The following is a 21,002-nucleotide window of genomic DNA, read 5'->3' as shown; positions in this document are numbered from 1 at the left end:
GTGATTATTAATTCTGGTTTGAATAAAATTTATCGACTTTCTTCTCAGTTTCTGCCTGGTCTCTGAGAGAGCTAGTCACAAATCCTTCTAGGTTATCGAAGAATCAAATTTCACTTATCTTCCCTTACAAGAAGACTGCAAAGTGCTCTTCGTCACGGTAAATAATTGTAAACTCAATTGAATAGATTATAATATTTATGTTTTGTCTCTGTTTTTTGGCGCATGTACTTAGAGAATCTTCACGGGATTCATTACGATCTACACTGTTGAGAATTTGTTGCAATCACAAAAGTAATCCAAATTTTCAATACTGCGAGTTTGAATTCAATTCCAATTAAAAACGATTAGTAAATTTGTAATTTATCTTTAAAATCCGGGAAAATTGGGATTTCAATCTGAAATTATAATTTATTGTTCAATTAAATTCACCATTAAAACTAGTAGATTGCAAATTCATAATTCAGAATTTAAATCTTAAAATGTCAATGTTCTCAAATTTTTTTAAGTTCACATAGACCTGAAAGTTGACAATTACGAGATAATTCAAATTAATTTATCTGTCAATGAAAAATTTCCGTAATTTCCACTTACTCGTTGGTTTCTTGCAATTTCAACGGTAATATTCCAACAGTATTGTCTCCATGATGTCTGGAACTCTTACTCGACGTTTAATTATTGGTTTATGACGTTGACGTTTGTTAATGAACTTTCCTCATTATCGCCACCAAGATTCATGCAAAAATTCCAGGTTTCCGCGGGCAATATTAAAAGTTTAATCAACTCGTCCTTTTGTCGTTGGATACGATTTGGTGAAGGTCGAGGGCGTCGAATTCAAAATTATATTGAGACCAAAAATTCCTCACCTCATGCATGAACTACCACATGTATACCACTTAAAAATTCTTATCTTAATTCAAATCAAATTTGTACAGAAACAAAAATTATTCATAAAATTCGATATATTTTTAGGCATTTTTTGGGGCTCATATTCTCTTTGAGTTATTTGAGTTGATCAATTCGATAAAATTCCCAGTATAACATCAAATTTATTTGGCATCCATCTAAGAGTTGAACCAAAAGACATTTTTCGAACTTCTAAACCCTCCGAGCAAAAATCGTCGATATACGGGAATCACTGGACAATTTCTCCACAAATATTTTTCTTCCTCGACGGTGTAAATTTGTTCGTTAATCGTATCGTTGGCTATATAATAATTCAGACAAGATAAATTGCTTTCTATTTATTGAAACGACTTTGTAGGATTCCCCATATTTTGTGCGATATTATGAGGTAAATGTGACCGAATCGTTCAATAACAACAAAAAGTTCAAGGACAAGATATTAAATCCTGACATAAATTTGAAGGAAATTAAAGGGAATTTAGGTGTACCACCGATAACGCATGGCTTTCCCTAATTCGTTACTATAACGAAGGGGAGATATTTGTTCGACGTTTTGGGGATGTTTATTTAAGGCCCAGATGGACTGTCTGGAAAAGATAATTTACTCCAAAATTGGGACTTCCAATTACTCCGTCAATTAATCGTTTTTTCCGATAATTGTTAGCTAGCGGCCTAGTTGTTGACAACCGCTAGAACGCTAGCTAACAATTATTGAAAAAAACGATTAATTACCAAAGTAATTAGGAATCCGAATTTCGGAGTAAATGATCTTTTCTAGATAATCCACCCGAGCCTTAATGTAATGGCGATGTTCTGGGAATGCTCTCACTAAGAGGAGATCCATGGGAATTTTCGGTCGATCAACCAACCAACCCATGTTGAATTTTTTCAGAGATGAAAAATCAAAATTAATTGAAACGCAATCGACCCCAGGGATCACCATGATCTGCTCAAAATTCCATGGCTACTTTTTTATACTCAGAATAACATCTTCTTTCAATAATAATAATAACAATAGCGTAAATACTCGCAATAAGCGAGCTATTTCGAAAGCTAAATTAAGGTTCCAATAATCATTAGTTATTTTGTTTGGTAAATATAATTCCAAGTAAGGAAATGTCCAATGAGGACAAATAAATGAAGTAACGCCGAAGAATTTTCCAATTTATTCACATCCTCGACGATAAGTGACATTCTAGCATAAATTTCTCAATTTCTAGATGAGTTGATAAGATTCAAGGCGTGTCATTTCGCAGAAAGCGGTCTAGTTAAGCCTGAGACAATAAAAAAAAATAATTTTTAGCTTTTTCAGAAAAATGCCAATATCTGAGAAACTAGGATCGGCAAAGTGGACTCTTTTCATATGACCGGCCACATAATGATACAATTATCATCAACAGCGATGTATCACATTTTGATTTTTCAGGTACAATAATATTTAGATTGTTCAACGGAATAAGATCAGTAAGGAAAGGAGGAGGATATTGAGGTTCATTGAGACAACAGAAACTAATTATTCAGTCATGAATCAACCGAAAGAATACGCAGCAACAAATGCTACCCAAATTCGTAATATATTGGAACTGATCGGCCAATTTTCTGAAGAGTTCAGGAACATGAATGGTCACATTATCGATATTGGCTGTGGTCCTGGAAATACCACGAGAGATATACTAGTCCCATGTGTGGGCAGGGATGCTGTCATTGTTGGTAAATATTGCAAATTGACAGAAATCATTTCCTATAATAGAATTTTTGTCACATAAGGCAATTCAACAAATTTATTGTTCATTATACATTTTACCTGATGTTTAAACTTTTTCGTGGTCTTCGGACCGAATCCACAATGGTATTTGTATGATTATTTAAATAAATCAATTGATTCTGTCTGCAGGTGCTGATATATCTCCATCAATGATTGAGTATGCAGAACAGCATTATGCAGTGGCTGATAAATTGTCATTCGTTCAATTAGATATGCAAACGTCTGAGCTGCCAAAACAATTGATCGAACAATTTGATCATGTAGTTTCGTTCTATGCCCTCCATTGGTGTAAGAATACGAAGCAAGCATTACAGAACATCCACCAACTCCTTCGACCTGGGGGTAAAGCCATTATTCTAACCATTTCCCATCACATGATATACGAGATGTATCCGGAACAGGAAAAGGATCCAAGATTTGCACCATACATGCAGGTAATATTCATCGGATTATTTTTTAAACTCGTACTTAGGCCGATCAGAGCGCAGCATTCGAGCATGTCCAATTGTATTATTTTGGAAATTCATCATGGCTTTTTAAATGTTTCTCATCTTTCAATGAATTTCGCGGTGAATATTCTGTGTGATAGATATGTCGGTTATTATAATCGTAATCGCAAAATGAGTGGTTTTGGGGGAAAAATAAAACGCATGAGTTGAGGAAAAAGCTCGTGCAGACTCTTATTTAATTATTTATAAAATTCTTCTCAAATAATTTTATTTCCATTGTGAAATTACTTTCACTGCCCTGTTTTTCGGTTAAAATCCGATTGGAAAAATAGTCCGTCAAATTTCACTCGTGCTTTAAAATTAATCTGATATTTTTATCAAACTTCCCTATTTAGCAATAAATGTGTCAGGATGGGAAGAAAAACCTCTTCTTTTTGGCACTCAGGATTTTTAACGTATAAAATTTGAGACAATCGTTCTTAAACAACGAAACTAGCGGAAAGTATCCGATGATGTGCCTTTCCTCTTTTATGAAAGTTCATTTGAATGTTCAAATTTTTTCAGAATTCAGATAAGTGGACACCTCCTCACCAGGGTCGTGCTGATGCTGACGAGATGATGAAGAAGGATCTACTTGCCGCTAATTTCAAAGTAGAATACTGTGTTAACAAATGGGAAACGTTCACGTATCCAAGTTTGGACACTCTAGTTGGTAAGTCGCCTCCGTGGAATTAATATATTGAGAACGTTTTAGGATTACCAAAAAATGCTATAATCTTTGTACAGAGAAAAAAACATGTTAAGAATTTTTTCCCTCTAGATTTTATTACAAAACGTTGAATTTTGGACACTACGACGAGAAAATCATAAATGAAAAGAGGATTGTTGCAAATCAAAATTTTTTCATTTTTCAATTTTTTTTTACAATTTTCTGAGAAGCGGTCGATGAAATTGATGTGAATTATTATTCAATGTCGTGGAGTTTCATCACTGTGGAAGACTTCCTACTTTCTCAGTAAATTTTTGTACAAGTTCACAAAATTTACCGGAAATTGGAAAAAAACTGAGATATTTTCGCCTAATAATGTCTTTCTGCAGAAGAATGAATGAACGATCGGTTTCTTCAAAAGATGTCACGTGACCACGAAACCCAGAAATAATCACTAAAATTTTTCCACAAATTCTCACTCTTTCGAACAATGAATGTTTCTTTTTACTAATGATAGATAGACCTGAAGATTCGAAACTCAAGTATTTTTCATTGTAGATCTGGTGATGGCTGTTAATCCATGTGTAAGTCAAATGCCAAAGGATATCCAGAAAGAATGCAGAGAAGATATGAAGAAACGTCTCGGGAGCAAGTGTGTTTCCAGCAAAGGAGATTCCACTGTAGATTGTCGCTTTTCGGTACTCACAATTGTAATCCAAAAACCCAAACAATCAGCGGAAATTAATTAACAGAGAGCTTTGATTGTTGTTTAGAAAAAAAGCTAAGAGTTTTTTTAATTAAAAGAAAAATACTGGAAATTCCAAATTTCTCGACAGTACAACTTGAATTTTCGTTTGGCACGTACACATTGAATTGATTGAATGCAATTAAATTAGTTCAGAGTAGATTGGAGTCTCAAAACCATCGCCTTCCAAAATTTGGCAAATTCCATTCATATTTCAACGACTGATCGAGTTTTCAAAGTGATTTTAGAAATCGAATTAACCCAATACGGCCTCTATATTTATTTAAAAAATAATACGATTATTAGAAAAACGAAAAAAGCTAGAGGATAAGACTTCGTGAATTCTATAATTACTCCGGAATTTTCTATTTTTATTAATCCACAAAATAAAATATCTGAATGTTTCTATGTAATTGCATGTGCTAGTCGCATGCCCTTTGTAATTGTAATGTGAGAATAAAAAAAATTGTACTTTGAATCAGTCCCCAATTTCAATTTTCCATTAAAAAAAATTATAAATCATCCTGAAAATTTTCGAAAAACCTGAAAAAAAATCAGAACACGAAAGATAACAAAACTCATTTTATTAATAGGTTCAACCTACATTATTTTCGATAAAAAAATATTGTTCATAATAATAAGGAATAACTCAATGAAGAATGTGGAAAAAGTAACGAATGAGGTTTGAATAGTTTCACTTCGAAAAAAAAGAATTAAAAAAAATAGAAGAAAGAAATGTTGCGTTGAATTCAATGACATAAAAGAAAAGAACGTGTTACTTTTTATGAAATCTCAACTTCCTTCACTGACTCTTTCTTTCCCTCTTCTTTCTTCTCATCTTCCTGTTCAACTTCCTCTTGAACACTAACGAAATCCACAATGTTGACTCCTCCCTTATCCATCCAGAGCTCCAATTCTGTCTTCATTTTCTCCTGCAATCCTGTGATCAGAATCTGAGCAAAGTCCCTTCTGAGTTTTTCATCCTTCAGTGTTTCCAATAGATCAAGGATTTTCCTAGGACCAAGCTCCATGTGCCATTCTCCAATTAATTTCTGCAAGAAAGTGATCAAACACTTCCAGACATTAGGTATCTGTGTGAAGATCTCCTCGAAATCTCCAAACAGCAATTTTAATTCCCTCATGACAATATCCAGGAACACAAGATCACCCCCGACCCATTCAATAATTTTATTTGCAGAATCTCTCTTGAAGACCTCGAAGTACTCATTCATGAGCTTAATCCTTTCAATAGCAGAGTTTAGAAGTTCTCTCGTGAAATTGGCGGACTCGAATAAATTGAATTGAGGCTGAATCTCTTTGTAGAAGGCCTCCATGAAGTTCTCAGATTGGTTATTGCTGTAGGAGTTATCCAAGACTTTCGAGAAACTGAAGATCTGCATCAGATGATCCTCTTCATCATCCCTCTTGCTATCCCAGCCCTTTGACCTAACGCTGAGAATGTCTTCAATCATAAATTTGATTCGTGTGCTCAGTCCCTCCTTCAGAGATATTTCAGAGAGTCTATCATAATAAATCGACTGATCATCATCCCTGAATTGAAAATTCTTTCCTGTGATTTCCAACAGTTTGCAGAGGTATTCCAGGTCAGTCTCATTGATCCTCAGCAACAGATGCTGAATGATTTTATGTAAAAAACTATTGGAGAGTAGATCTTCGTTGTAAAGCTCGCCAATGAACAGAATGTCACCCATGAATTCTTTGGGATTATCCTCGCTCATTCGTTTTAATTCTTCTTCCAGGAGCTTTCTCGAGGATTCATCAATAGTTTTCTCGAGCTCCTCGAGTTTCTTCAATTTGAGAATGTCCAGAGCCTCATGTTTATCGAATTCAGATTCACATCTGGAGAGAATCAACGAACGGAGATGAAAAATATTGGGCTGAGCCAAAACGAACTGTTTGCAGAGCAGAGCGTAAGTCCTTGAATACATGGGCTCGTCAATAGCTTTCTCGAAGAATTGCTTGATGATCTCATTTTCATCATCTTGACTCTGGATGTTCAAGTTCTTCATCTGTTCTAAAAGATTCTGGAAATTTGCGAGAGTCAGCTTGTTTAAGATGCTCCTAATTTTTTTGGAGAGGGAGTGATCCTTGCTTTCTTCTCCTGGAAGGTTAGTCTTCATGGAAAGGTCATGAGGGCCTTCTCGAGACTCAGCTAATTTCTCCTGATCCTACGTGACAAATAACAATAAAATTTGTGAATTGCCTAAATTATTTTATTGTAAATCCTGTAGCGTTGTGAAATATTTCGATCGTGATAAAAAATCAAAGAAAATATTTTGTTAATTTTATACTGACCTTGGGAGTTTCCGTAGGAATTTTCTCTTCATCTTTTTCATCAGTTTTCTCTGAGATTTCAGGGGATTTGTCCTTTTTCTGTGGCTCTCTGAAGTTCCTATCTTCACTTTTATTTTCCTGAGCTGATTCTGGCAGGGATGAGGAAGGGTTGGACTGGTTATTGACAGGATAAGATTCTTCATCGTTCCTGCGAGAGTTTTGGGGTTTACCCTGAGGCCTGGAATTATTTGGAGGTCGATACTGGCCATTCATTAATGAAGCGGGACCTGAAGACCTTTGGGAGTAATTCTGCTGCTCCATTTTGCGTTCTAGAGAGTGAAAACGGGTCTGCAACCTGAAGAAACTCTTTTTGTAACGACGCTGTCTCTCGTCGTCGTCTACATTATCGTCCAGCGCTTTCATCAAGTCTGTTATCATATCTTTCTTGAACTAAAATAAAGAAGTAAAGATTTTGGATTCATGTTGTGAAACATAATAATAGAACTATAAATCATTTTCCAAAGAGTGATTTTGGAATTCAGTATTAAACAATCATTTCTTTGTACTGTTCAAGGAGTTTGAATGAAAGATTAAATATGTAGAGATAAATAATGAATACTAGGGAAAATAAAAAAAACTGTTGCTAATATCAGTTGAATCGGGGCTTCGAAAATGGATTTTAACGTCTTCTTAATCAGTAAAAAAAATATGAGATAATTGGAATGAGAGAAAAAAGAATAGAATTTATGAATACGATTCCAATACAATTCGATATTCTAATTACTTTTTTCTGAGGGAATAACTACTCGTATTTATTAATTTCTGATCTGTCTGATCATTGTAATGAGCAGCAGAAATGATTGTGGAATTTCCATAATTTTTATAAGAAATTTGAACTTGCCACTTGGATTATTTGGAGAATACTTACAACATTCATATACGAAACAAACCACTGCGGTGGCTCGTCGATGATTGCCTGATCTCGGGCTGTAATACGTGCTGGATGATCAGAATTTCCATTTATCCTCGAGTTTGAATGCGAGCCATCACGAGATCTTAGGGGCTTTCTGCCTCTGGGAGCTGAGCCCTCGCGTTTCCCAAAACGTGAAGCTCCTCTTCCTCTCGTTGCTGAAGACATCATTCACTAGGAAAAAATCCATATCAAATCAGTCAAGATGATTTCTCAGGCAAACTACACAATTGAAAACTGATTAATGTTAATACCTCGACTTTGTCGAATTTCCAAGGAATATCTCTTAATCTGACGGAGATTACAAAATTTTCACCGGGACATTTTTTGTAGAGTTCATTGAGACCTACAAAAAAGAATTTGAAAAAATTTTGCTACCTTTTTCCGATTCAGAGATATTCCTCGAAAAATTAGCTTCGTAACTCATAAAATCCAGCGGCTCGTTACGTGGTACCATTTCCTTCTTAAATTAATTACTAAAATTTTTATTACTAGTGAACTTAATAATTTCCATTTGTTTCAATCATTTCTCGTTCATCAGAGCTGTGGGAGAGTGCGGGGTAACTTGGATTTATTTTTATTCAAATTTATATAACAGCTATTAACACCGTCGAATGTCTCTCCAAGCTATAAAATTACTATTTAAAATAAAAACAATAAACGCTTCCTTGAAAATTATTCAATTATTAGTAGATTGGATACCAAATTAATGGAAAAATATTTTTTTTTATTGCTAAATGATGTAGTAAATTTTAGTATAAAACCATTGTCGAAGCTCAATTAAAATTTTCCCATTCGATGATGTGCATTATTATTAGCCATTTCTCTACATTATTTATTTATTTTTTAATTTTTGGTGAATCTCACATAACAGTTTTAATCCATTAATAATTCGATATCATATATGAAAAGTAATGACAATAATATTAATTCTCTTCATGCACGATTGGAGGTATAGGACATGACTATTGATAAAAATAGGAAATTAAATTGAGAGTAAAATTTTGGGGCGTGAATTCACTGAAATAAAAGAGCAAGGAATTAAATCAGTGAAAGACACAGATGTCAACAAATCCAAGACCTTGGAACCACAAACAAAAGGGAGTTGAAATGTAAACAAAAGACAACGGATATTTCGATACCGAAAAATAACAAGAAAGTAAAAATTCACGAAATAAAAATTCATGTTTATAGCAATTTTAAAACGATTTTCATCACCTCCAGCAACTTGATGAACATGAATTATTTATAAATTTTCAAACCAGAAGAGATGAGTGGAAAAAAATAAAATTTTTTTCTCTAATATTTAATTAATGAGTTTAATTTGTAAAGAGCTTTCCTAATAAAAGTCGATGAAACAATCTTAAAAGACTGAAAACCCGAGAATTCCTAAGACCACATATCCTAAATTAGTTGTATGCGGAAAGAAATGAATGATAAATTAATGGCGTCAATTTGCTTAATTTTTTGAATAAGATTTTTGAGTTGTTACAAGAAAAAAAGTAATGGTTACCTTTTATTGTCGTTAAGACTTACTTCGAGTTTCTTTCAGATGCTGAATTCCTGGGATTCGCGTTGGAGAATTGCAAAAATCAGGGAGAAATTCGTTGGCGAAGACAAAGGACTATTCTGTGATATTCAGAGCTGCCCGAAGAGACATACGATCCTCTAACGCCGGGTTTTGAACTGATTATGAGGATTCGTATTTCTCATTACGATCGGGATATTTCGTCAAGCCGAAGATGCCCGCGTGACCGTGCGCATGCGCACTGACCCCGAAAAATGTTGCGGGGAATTTAAATGTAGTGACGAAGCGGTTATTTCTACGGTTAATTTTTCGCAAATATTTCCAAAATTACTGAAGTAACTGGAAGTACTTCAAGGAGTTACTGCCGATATCTTCTAGTTCTTCTAGCATTTCACACTTTTCTGAGAAATTAAAAATGGTTGATAAAATTGACGTGAAAAAATATACCGTTTTAAGTTTTCTTATTATTCAATGTCTCATGAAATTTCGTCACCCTGAAAGAATTTTTGTACGTCCTCATTAATTTAAAAAATTTAATTTAAAAATTCAGGCAAATTGACGGAGATTTGGCAAAAACAAATGCACGACTCGAAAATTTGTTCCATGGAATTACTATAAAACATTAAAACGTATTTTTCACGTTAATCTTATCTAGGGTTTCCCAGAAAATTACAAAAAAAACGTAAAAAATGAGAAGATATTAGCAACGAGTCCTGAAGCGTAGAAATTAAACTTGATATCATAATTAGAGCACCCAGAGTACGAGTTGATACATGGCCCATTGAGTCTCAGTGACATTCGAAGTTCTACGCCAGATCATTTTTTTTTTTTCGAGAAGAAGAGACGGTGTAGTGTCTGCGAGGCAAAAGCAGAATGTGACTCGACGTGAGTGATAAACAATCTTTGCAGTTCAGAAGCGAATATCTCCTGGAAATATATCTCCAATTGTCAGTAGATGTTCATAAACTGTAAGAGCTCTCCATTAATTTTCTGGTGATTTTCAAATGATTCCGTGAAGTGGAGACTGCCGTCTGTAATAATAGTGTGAAAATAGCGTTTATTTATAAGTCCACGATGGCTCTCGGCAGCAAATGCCTGTGGTACATGATGCTGGGATGTTTCATTGTACTTGGAGTAAGTCGAGAGATTATCTAAAATTTTTGTTATAATTTTCTTACGTGCGAAGAGGTTAGTGTAGTAAAATAATTATTTTAGGGTTGATTGTTGTCTTCATCTAGTCGTTTAATTTGGCGAGGGTTCAGTGCTTTGGATAGAAATACCTTTTGATTGGTCCAAGGTTGTCGAGTGAGCCAATGAGAACCCGGCGCCAAATGATAAATATTTGATTTTTTCCATAAATTTCGAATAAATTTGAATGCATAGTTTGAGTGCTTCTAACAATTTGATTGTACACATGCCGGATGCATTTCACTGATAACGTGTTCTGAACAGTAATCAAGTTTTATGGAAATAAGGAATAAGTAAATTTAGGAATTCGTTTGAAATCTCATATTTGATGTTATATACATTGAAAATTCAGAATTTACATGAATCGTGGATAATTAATTAATGGATTTTTCAGATGTCAGGAGTCGTTGTCTGTGCAGCAGCTAGTTTCTTCACTTATCAGTTCCAGGAATACAGTTATCACGAAATCGATGTTCAAAATGTCATCGTATCACCGGTAGTTTTAATCACCTTTGGGTTACTTACCTGCCCATTGGCTGGTTACTTTTGGTGGGTCGTCGATCGCAAATATAATCGCTCACAATTTTTCTTGGTAATAGCATAATTTCATTTATTCATAATTTTTTACGTTAAACTAAAAAATTTTTTTCTTTCCTTTCCCTATCCACGTCGGTGGCCTGGCTGTAACCCCCAACAACCAGGACTTTTTGACAGGCGGCCATTATTTTTCTCCTGCTCCTAACGCAGGACATCGGTTTCGTTTCACCAGGGAATACAAGATTTACCCATTTCGTCGGAGGTCATTTTTTATATTCATGCCCTATATAAGCATGAGCTATAAAATAGGTACCCATTGAACAGTTTTCCAATTCAAATCGAATTTTATTAATCTAAAATACGCAAGTTGTGCATTAAATAGGCCCTACAATTGTTTAACTTCATTATTATATCGTGCGATTATAACAAATATTGTTAATTACCGTGGATACCTTCATAATTATGAGACACATTTTTAAATGGATCGCAAGCAATTAATTATCACGGAGAGAAATATTCACTAGAAATGGCGTATCTTTTCTATAATTGATTGCATTTTGCGAAGTGTCACATCGTTTTTTTCCAAGTTTTCTACAATTTTTTTCTGCATTTCCTGCGAAAAATTACGATATCGCCGCTTAAATTATCTGAGTCACTTCCGCCATCGGTCAGCGAGTTGTGCGTTCCATTATTTTTATTAAATATTTTTCTCCCATTTCTGTTGAGAATCTCTGGGTCAGTTTTCTCTGCGACAATTCTGAAACTTTTTCCCATTATATAATTCCACTCAACTTTCGGAATCTCTTTTCCTTAAAAATTGATAATATCGTGAAAAATTCACACATCATTGTAAATATTTATATATTTCACTTTTCCCTAAAAACAATAAAGCACAATGCGAATTACGGGCAAATATTATTATATTTCAGATAATTACTATAGCTCTATATTGGTATAATTTGTTAGATGACCATTCCGAAGGGTATTGCGAAATTATTACCAAAGATAACTGCAATATGTAATGAAGGAGCAATTCCCCGTTTTTTTTTTCTAAAACTCTATTAGAATACTTGACTATTCAATAACAACTGATATGTTTTTTTGCAGTTCACGTTTTCGGTAGTTGTTCTATCGAGCGTAGAGTCATTTGCTGGTGTCCTAGCGATGGTAAAACACCATGAGTTGAACACGATGTTATCAACAAGCCTGGAGGACTCTTTAAAGTCCTCGCCACGTTTTCCACCTCCAGACCCGACATTTAATCATACGGAAATAAAGGTAATAATCAAATTAACGTACCTATGAGTCGATGCAGACGTGCCATTATAACATGTCTAAAAATAGATTCTGAATCAGTCGTTATCTCATGCGTATGTATTGTATGTACAGGTCGAACAAGACAATTACTTTTTATCGTCTCATTGTTATTTTTATTATTTGGATTTTGATGATTTTAGGTGAATTGTTGCACCTCTCAGGAGATTTCACAGGGTGAAATTACGCTGTGGCTCTGCTGCGACTTTGAGAGACACGAAAATACAACGAGAATCAGCTGCGAGGAAGTTTATGGCACTGAGTGTAGGCACTTGACAATCAATCGATATCAATCGATTTTGATTCACGTTTTTTTGCTGGCATTGAGCTCCGTGACGTTCCAGGTAATGAATTGATAAGAGTAATGGAACAGATTGATCGGAAAAATTGAACACATCCATTGAGCTGATTGGCAATTCTCGAAACTTTAGAGAATTTGCAATTTTTCTGAAAGGAAAATAAAATGATCATTTTTCTTTTCTGATTTAAAACATTTTTAAAACATCAGGAAAAATTACCAGAGGAAATACAGCACGACCTTTTCAATTTTTTTTTCATTTATCAATTTTTCGAATATCATCAAAAAACAGAAACGGAGATGCATGATTCGATTAATAAAATTTGTAAAAAATTAATTAAAAAATGGGATTAAAATGATTATAATTAAATAATTATAATGCATATAGTAACATTATGAATAATTGGTGATTAAATATTTAGAATTAAAAATTATTTCCGTATACCTGGATTTTTTTGGAAAGGATTATCATTTTCCAAATGGATGAATCAAAGTTGTAATTAAAGGAAAAAGTCTTTGAAATCAGGTGATCATTATTAATATTACGAGATTTCGTATTATTGCGAACAAATTTGTTCCGAAGCTTGAACATTACTGTACAATGGATAACGAATTTTTCTGAGATTCTTTTTCCTCTTCGCCTGAAGCAGAAAAGATTTGTTAGTTTGCCATTTACTCTTCATTGACTCTTCTACTTTTCAGATTCTGGTGATTCTGATATTTCTATTCTACACGAGACTGAGGAGGAAGCAGAAAAAAAATAGAAGAATTTTATTCCATCGACAAACATCAGTGACTTAATCAAGTTTGCAACCTTTTAAAAGTGAAAGACTCAATATTGCATTGATTAACAAATAAATGAATCGCGCGTGAATCATCGTAACAACATATAATTTGTTAATGACGCCACAGGGGAATTCCTCGGAAAGACTAATCTACGTTATGAACTCAATGACACAACTATTACTCATCCAATAAAACTCGGAATAAAAAATTCCATTCAGTCTATTGGAAAAGATGTTACAAAATAATTCTGTTTATTTCATCTGCCATCTTCACTTTCAAATGATTCTAAAAAGAATTAGTAATAGAACTCTAGGCTCATTACAAGATCATATTTATCAACAAGATATTTAACAATGCATTGAATTAATTAGTATGGTAATATACCGCCGATAGCTGAAATGATTATTCATGGAAAGCGTTGGAAGATTTTTTTTCAATTTTATTACAACTATCGAATGGCCTCAAAGTGTCTTTTTCATATTGAGGAGCGCATCTAGTGTGGAACTATAAAAATTTTTTTTTTATACTTCCATCGTCTATATCTTTATATATAATATATTAAAATATCAAGGGCGTATGTCACGTTGTTTTTTTATGCAGCTTAACATCAATATTAATATCTATAACAATGACATCAATCTTTTAATCATATTATTTGAGAATAAAAATTCTTTTTTCTTAAAACTAGATTTTTCAAATTTCTTTTCAAAATCTTCTTTTTAGTTTTTCGATGGTATGCAAACTGTAATTTTACCATGATTAAAAAACTATCAGATTTTTAAACAAAATGATAATTTTTTTGTTAAGATTGCCGGTTCCTTGAATTTCAATTTTTTTTTCACAATTCTGGGTCATGCATACACAACACCTACTTCATCAATTTCTTTTTTTTATATATATATATTAGGCCCTGCAAAGGAGAAAACATAATTTTTTTTTAAAAGTTTATTATGTATTCATTATTCACGAACAAATATATAGTGAAAATGAAAAAACATGTGATTTTTGTTTGAAAATTTTTCAAAAATCATTTTTTTTAGGCAGTCTCAATAGGTGGGCTCTTTAAAGTAGTTTATGATTGATTAAAAAACGATGTTCTGGGTAAATTCGGAGATATCTCTTTTTTAATTATTTGTACAAGATAAAGCGAAGGTAAGAGTCACACCCGTGAGGTATCGTGGTGGGGTTTTATGTGGACTTTCCTAAAGGACTCAAAGACCTCGACAGTACAATTTGCACTGTGAGGAGTGCCACATCGTGTGATTCCAGCGATAAACGTATTTCAAAAAATTTTTATTTATTCGTAAATAAACCCTATTAATATTTATACAGTGAATTAATACAAATTCATAATGAATTGTGGATACAGTTGTATGAAATATCTTCTCTTTATTTTCAACTTGATTTTTGTGGTAAGTAATGGAAACACTTTCTGTCGAATCTGAATAAATATCTGAATAAATAGATAAACAATGTAGCACATGAAAAAGTAGAGACTATACTCCAAGAATGTATTTCTCGTATTCCATCATTGTTTATGTTTTCTTCAGATCAGATCGAGACAGAATATACATTTTTTATTTTTCTCAGTATTGTGCATTCACCTTTCTTCATTGTGTCAAAAATATTTTAAAACTCATAAAACACCAGAAAAAAATGTAGAAAAGTAGTCGTTGAACTATAAAAGTTGGTGAGTCATTGAACAAGAATAAAATTTAAAAACATATTATTTTAGGTCGAGGTATTCAATATATTGTAAACATTCTTGTGAAAAACCTGAAACAATTATGGAATTTTTAATTTTGATTGAAATTTCATTTCTATGTGATTCATCTCTCTATTATTTTTCGTTTATGAAAATTGAAAAAGAAGTACTATATTTATTAATTAATTTATGAATGAATTGCGTAGTAGATGAATTATTCGATGGCGTCATAGTATTGAAGGGCAGGGCCTGTTGCTTCTTTCTAACGTACCTCAGGCCGGTGTTTGACTTTTCTCTCTTTCTTATCAGAGAGGGAAAGAGTATATATACATAAGGAATGCATTGTCCCGGTTTGAAACATATTCTTACGTCATCACTGCGCTGCATCGAACGTTTTTCGAATCATAAAAAACACCTACTCGGATCGCACACGTTAAAAAAAAATATACAGCCCGGAAAAAAAATTAAATAAACTAGAAAAATAAATAAAATTGTACTAAAAATTTCTTAGGTGGATCGGATGACATTGGGAATTTCTATGTAAAAAGGAAAACAGGAATTTACGGGGAATGCAGTATTTCGCGTGAAGCGGAAGGAATTCGATTAATTATTTTTCCACTCGGGAAAATTTTAGGAAATCATTTATCAGTTGATTAACGAGTGTCTTCAAAATTAATGAGTTGATAGGCATTCTTTTTTTTTCTTACTGTAATATAATGGGAAGTATGAATTATATTTCGATGATAGATTTGACTTTTCGACCGGAATTGATTACTGGAAATTTGAATTAATATAGTTTGCAGAGTAAATATTCATTGTTATAAAATTACCTGTAAATTTTAAACTGAAAAGACTAGAAATTTTTTTAACTGACGGAGTCATAGAAAATTCTTCTCGAATTGAATAATTTCTTTGAAATTGAATTATTTGAGGATATAATTCTTGTTGGATGTTCATAGAATAAACTGAATCTGTTAAAAAATAGAGTTTTACGTAATTAATTTTTATCGATATTTAATTTTGACGGTGTAATTGAAAATTTAAGCTTCTAATGAAAAATTGATGACTAGAAAAATTCCAACTTAATGGATTCAATTAAGGTTTAATTGAAACTCACATGATTGAGAATTAAAATCACATTGTGATGGAACTTGCACTAAATTTTGAAGTGTTCACTCTTGCTAAGTTTTGCAGTGAAGCAAAAAATTTGCCAGTTCGGAGACTCAGGGAAATTCTTGCAAAATGTACAAAATGATGAAATAAAAATATGTGAATCGATTGACCCCGTCGAAAATTGAGCCACCAGGATAAATAAGAGTGAAATCTTCATTTTTTTATTCACTTCCGGGATAAAACGAAAGTGCAATGGACGCTACGTCACCACATAACTGGGGATATTTTTTAAAAAATAGTCAATTTTATCACTGATTTATCAGAGGATTCCATATTGTTTGAGCACAGCTTTCACTTTTGTTTTTTAATATTATCGAATAAAAAATGCGGGTAGCATTAATAAATCGGACAAAAAATTGGTATTGAAACTTCTTGGTGGAATAGTGAATATTTCAAGTCGTGGATTTTTTAATGTTTTTTCCTCTTTGCAAAATTTTCAATAGTGACTGAGGAGTTTCCTCAAAATTGACTCTGACCGTCGGTTTATCACGTAAGTGATTAAATTAGTGATAAAGTCGTAACGGTAAAATTTCGAAAGATTTGGAAAGAAATTATCGAAGATATCCGTGACGAAAGTCAACGAATCAAAATCAAAAGTAATAAAATAGGTTTTTCGAATAGACAATAAGCAAAAAATGAATGAAAGTAGGATCTGATGATTACTCATTTTATGACCGAAGAGTTTAGTTTATGTACAAAAATTGGATAATCTATCGTTGGGATAAACTTCTAGAAATGCCACTAGAGATATAAATTAAAAAGATTTTATATCCAGATGATCCGTCAAACTTTGTTGAAACGACTATAAATAATTAAAGATGGGAATCGATAATTTTCCTGACGAATTAAACCCAGGGTTTCTGATTTTTCTCTGAGTTTTTCTCATGTCCCCAGATTTAACCCAGACTCAAGTCCATTGCTATCATATCTAATTAATTCTATAATCACGAAATGAAAAGAGATAAATTAACTAATCTCTTCGCGTGGTCTTTCGGTGATATCTGCGGTACTAAAGAATATTTTCCTGCGAAATTTTGTACTAATCTTTTTCGCAATTATTAATTAACTTTAGAAAAATTTGTTAAAGAATTGAGTGGGTTTTTTTTAGGAAAATCGAACCCTCAAACATATGCTCTTCTAGATTTTCATCTTCCGGGTGCGATTATCTGCTAAATTTCTCATAAATCCTTATCATTTTCAATAAATTCTCCGAAAAGTATAAAGTAAACTACATAAACAAATAGTTGCACAACAACGGGATTTTGTTAGTCATTGAATGCTGATAAAACTTGAAAATTGAATGCCACTAGTATACCCTTAAGGATGTTCTGCACATATAGTAAAAAGAAAAGTCTATGACCCTTTGTATAATTCATTATATTCATCAATAAATTTTCAATGAATATTTTTATGCGTTAATTAGTTGAAGTAATATATCCTTATATTCTCTAAATAAATTAATTTAAAAAAAATTGAGTCAGCCGTCATGACATTTTGCCAATCATTTTACATCACAATGATAAATTTTCGAAATTGCAACAAAATTTTATATTTTGGCTTACATTTACAGAAATTTTGATTTTCTCCATAAGAGGTCGTGTTAATTGAAAACTTGAATAATTTATAACATCAAAACGGTATTGTAAATGAATCTCAAATTTTCTACAGGTATGTGCGATCGTTTCAAAAACATTCTGTAAAAATTTGAAGTAATTATTATATCTTGGGGAATATAGGTAAAACAACCTTAAAAGAAAACGTGGAAATCGAAACCTAGTGACTTTTCCATCTCAACACGAGAATAACCGATGCATCCACCAACACAATGATCCTCAAGGTCAAAATGCGTTCACACAAAACTTTGAAACGTGCTACATACACATGTCCGGGAGTCTAGCCAAGAAGGAGTAAAATAAATCGTTGGAACGATGACGCAATCTAACCAACGAAGAAACAGAGAGGGGACGGATAGTGCGTTCGAAAAAAGATGCTGTTCAGTCCCTGACTCAGTGTTAAAACCGGCTCACAACGGTCTACATCCCCTTAGCAATTGTTCATTGCAGTGTTTTTTAACCAATAACAATCGTGCAACAAATATTTCCACCTGGAAATTTGAATTTCGAACATGTCGTGCGCCATTGGCTTTGTGAGGATTATCCTCTTCATCTTCAATTTCCTGTTCTGCGTAAGTTTTTTTTTTATCGTTAGAGAGAAAACTCACGGTTTTTGAAATGTTGAGACAAAGAAGTGGTCATCTGGAGTTTTGTTTGTTCGCTTTTACCGCCATTTTTATGTGCTCTATCGATTTGCGCAGTGGATAGCTGGAAGGGAATACCCGATGTCCTTCAAATGTTCTTACTATTTTGTGTAAAAATAGTTAAATGTTAGGAATGTTTCATTAACCTTGTTTTTATTACGATCTTATCTAGTGTAGGTTTATGTGAGTCTGATGGTTGACATGGCAGCTTATCAATATTTTATCAATATACAGGAGTCGATGTATGCAATTGCAACGGCTAAGTGTATGACCTTCGATGTCGGTTTAGTTTATGATACCGTTGGGAAGAACAACGCCCACTTGCACGATGCAATTTTTTTTTAATAAGTGCATCCTTGGATCTTCTTTTTTCAATTATAATTATTGTCTTGTCAGATCTACACCTTCAATTTGTCATTGATCATCGTTTACACTCGGCTACCAAAAATAGATCATCTATTCGGATTTGTTTGCTTGTATTCTCGAGAAATTTCGGATTGGAATTTCACTGATGGTTGGAATTCTATATCTGAATATCAAAATAGGACTGTATTACTGATAAAGTACCTTCTGTCAATCGTTCAAGAAAAGATTTGTCCTTGAGTTAGTGATCACCGGTTGAATCACGAGAGTTCCAAAATTATGGAAAATTTTTAAAGAAGATGTTTATTGTTACGACTGTTAATTGTTACTGCCAAAGGGTCTTTTACTGTAGAACCTTGAAGCAAACATTCAATCAATCTTCAAGGAGAAGTGGTATCTGCCGATTATTTTTCGCATTTGAATTCTCTTCACTTTTCTCAAATGTTATACAGCGTCCGTTGTTCTTCGTATTTTTAACGGGCCTTTGAAAAATAGTTAATCTTTCATAATCTAACGTCGAATGGACATTGGTATGTCGTTTGCGAAGCAAAGGTGCCAAATTGTACTCAACAACACGAAAATAAAGTACTCGACTCAGATTATTCCCGTCCGTTGTAGGTGAATTAATCGATCAGCTTTGTTATTTCAAGAAATATTTAGTTTTTCTTATTTACCCATAGTATTTCAATTCATCCCGGAACTGGGAGTAGATAACTTTGCACATTTCAAGTCGTAAACTGGAATAAGTACATTTTTTCGAGGCTGTTTGCGCAGTTCTCCGAAAATATCTTGAAACTGGAGGAAGAGACGTATTATCAGAAGTAGCACTAATTTTTGTCAATGAAAAATGTATGTGCAAACTTTACCATCTTCCATTAATTCTAAGGTATTAGGTGAAATGTTTCCCTGAAAAAAAAGCACTTACCCTAGTTTACCATTTTATTACTCCGTGTTACGTTTATTCTACTTTAAGTGTACGTGAATTATTAAATAGTTTTCTATTTGCTTTGACATTTTCAACATTCGATTATGTTTCAATCGATTTTCTATGGAGTATTTTAAATTAAACACATGAAAAAAGTAAGAGACTGCTCCGAACAGATAATTTTAAAAAATGATTAATAATACTCCGGTTTTTAGTCATTACTGAAATAGTTTGGTAATTATTAATTAGAATAGATGATTATGTGAGGAGAAATGTAATTGTAGAAAAATATTTTAGAGCGTCTGTTTTTTGGGAAAAGGATAGCATTTGGGAAAACAGAGACGTGACAGATTGATTGATTTCGCAAACACCGGCTGTTAGAAAGATAACAATATGCAGTGATAATTTAAATAAATTGTAGATGTGTGCCGTTCTGGTTTATCACTTAGCGATTGTTGAAACGTTGCAGTGTTTTGCGTGTTGAATTAATTTTACACCGACCAAGCGTACATACTAGCCAGTTACTTCCTGGTGTCTCATTTTAGGTTGAAGCATATAACTAGGTAAAGCTCGAGTCCTTGAAGTTCTTGGGTGCGAAGAGGAACTTCACTTCCATTAGCTGTGAATTTTCGATTCTAACACATTTACTGACATCAAAAACAATTCTCCAATTTCAAACTCTTATGTCATAATTGTGAACAACAATGTCATAACATTTCCTATTCAGTCATTATGATTGTGTTGGATTATCCGATTGCATCTGAAACTCGGATAGAGCGAGACATTTTCTATCTTGCGACGCAATTCGAATGAGTTGGCAGAAAATTAATCAATTAAATTTTATAAAAGAGTGAAAATGGAATTTCATTATTTTTTTTAATAACATTTCGGTAAAGTACTGTATTTCGGAACAGCTGAGGAATAATCCAACTAAAAGCTTGGGTATTGCTTTGATATTGATTGAAAAAAATTTCCACGCGAAGAATCAGTTAGATTATACAAATTTCAAAATAAAATAAATTTTCAAACTTTATGTGAGATTGGGCACTAAAGTATGCGTCAAATTAAATAATTATTTTATCTCATGTATAA

General features: G+C 33.1%; 3 protein-coding genes and 1 long non-coding RNA gene across 5 annotated transcripts; 2 read left to right on the top strand and 2 right to left on the bottom strand.

Annotated features, from left to right (window-relative positions):
• The first annotated feature begins 41 nt into the window (after positions 1-41).
• On the top strand, positions 42-5,009 carry LOC105272880 (uncharacterized). Its single transcript, XM_011315110.1, has 5 exons — positions 42-157; positions 2,330-2,613; positions 2,798-3,102; positions 3,682-3,829; positions 4,385-5,009. Exons 2-5 carry the CDS (start codon positions 2,427-2,429, stop codon positions 4,573-4,575), a joined length of 831 nt encoding a protein of 276 aa, XP_011313412.1. The 5' UTR covers positions 42-157; positions 2,330-2,426; the 3' UTR covers positions 4,576-5,009.
• A 277-nt stretch (positions 5,010-5,286) lies between these two features.
• LOC105272878 (uncharacterized) lies at positions 5,287-9,524 on the bottom strand. Its single transcript, XM_011315108.1, has 4 exons — positions 9,373-9,524; positions 7,795-8,010; positions 6,888-7,316; positions 5,287-6,760 (listed from the first exon to the last, which is right to left on the bottom strand). The coding sequence occupies exons 2-4, from the start codon at positions 8,005-8,007 to the stop codon at positions 5,354-5,356; spliced, it is 2,049 nt and encodes a 682-aa protein (XP_011313410.1). The 5' UTR covers positions 8,008-8,010; positions 9,373-9,524; the 3' UTR covers positions 5,287-5,353.
• A 601-nt stretch (positions 9,525-10,125) lies between these two features.
• On the top strand, positions 10,126-14,937 carry LOC105272877 (uncharacterized). Its single transcript, XM_011315106.1, has 5 exons — positions 10,126-10,498; positions 10,947-11,144; positions 12,197-12,367; positions 12,547-12,747; positions 13,404-14,937. The coding sequence occupies exons 1-5, from the start codon at positions 10,439-10,441 to the stop codon at positions 13,500-13,502; spliced, it is 729 nt and encodes a 242-aa protein (XP_011313408.1). The 5' UTR covers positions 10,126-10,438; the 3' UTR covers positions 13,503-14,937.
• On the bottom strand, positions 11,253-12,637 carry LOC105272876 (uncharacterized). Of its 2 annotated transcripts, none has more exons than XR_892850.1 (2): positions 12,389-12,637; positions 11,253-11,852 (listed from the first exon to the last, which is right to left on the bottom strand). It is a non-coding gene; the product is annotated as an uncharacterized lncRNA (long non-coding RNA). The 2 variants fall into 2 exon arrangements; XR_892851.1 differs by having other exon boundaries at positions 11,253-11,846.
• Positions 14,938-21,002: the final 6,065 nt, after the last annotated feature.

This window comes from Fopius arisanus, unplaced genomic scaffold (genome assembly GCF_000806365.1).
Source record: "Fopius arisanus strain USDA-PBARC FA_bdor unplaced genomic scaffold, ASM80636v1 scaffold00364, whole genome shotgun sequence".
In the NCBI taxonomy this organism is placed as follows: Eukaryota; Metazoa; Arthropoda; class Insecta; order Hymenoptera; family Braconidae; genus Fopius; species Fopius arisanus.
Note: the sequence above shows the minus strand (reverse complement) of the source record. Positions and strands in the feature narration are given on the sequence as shown.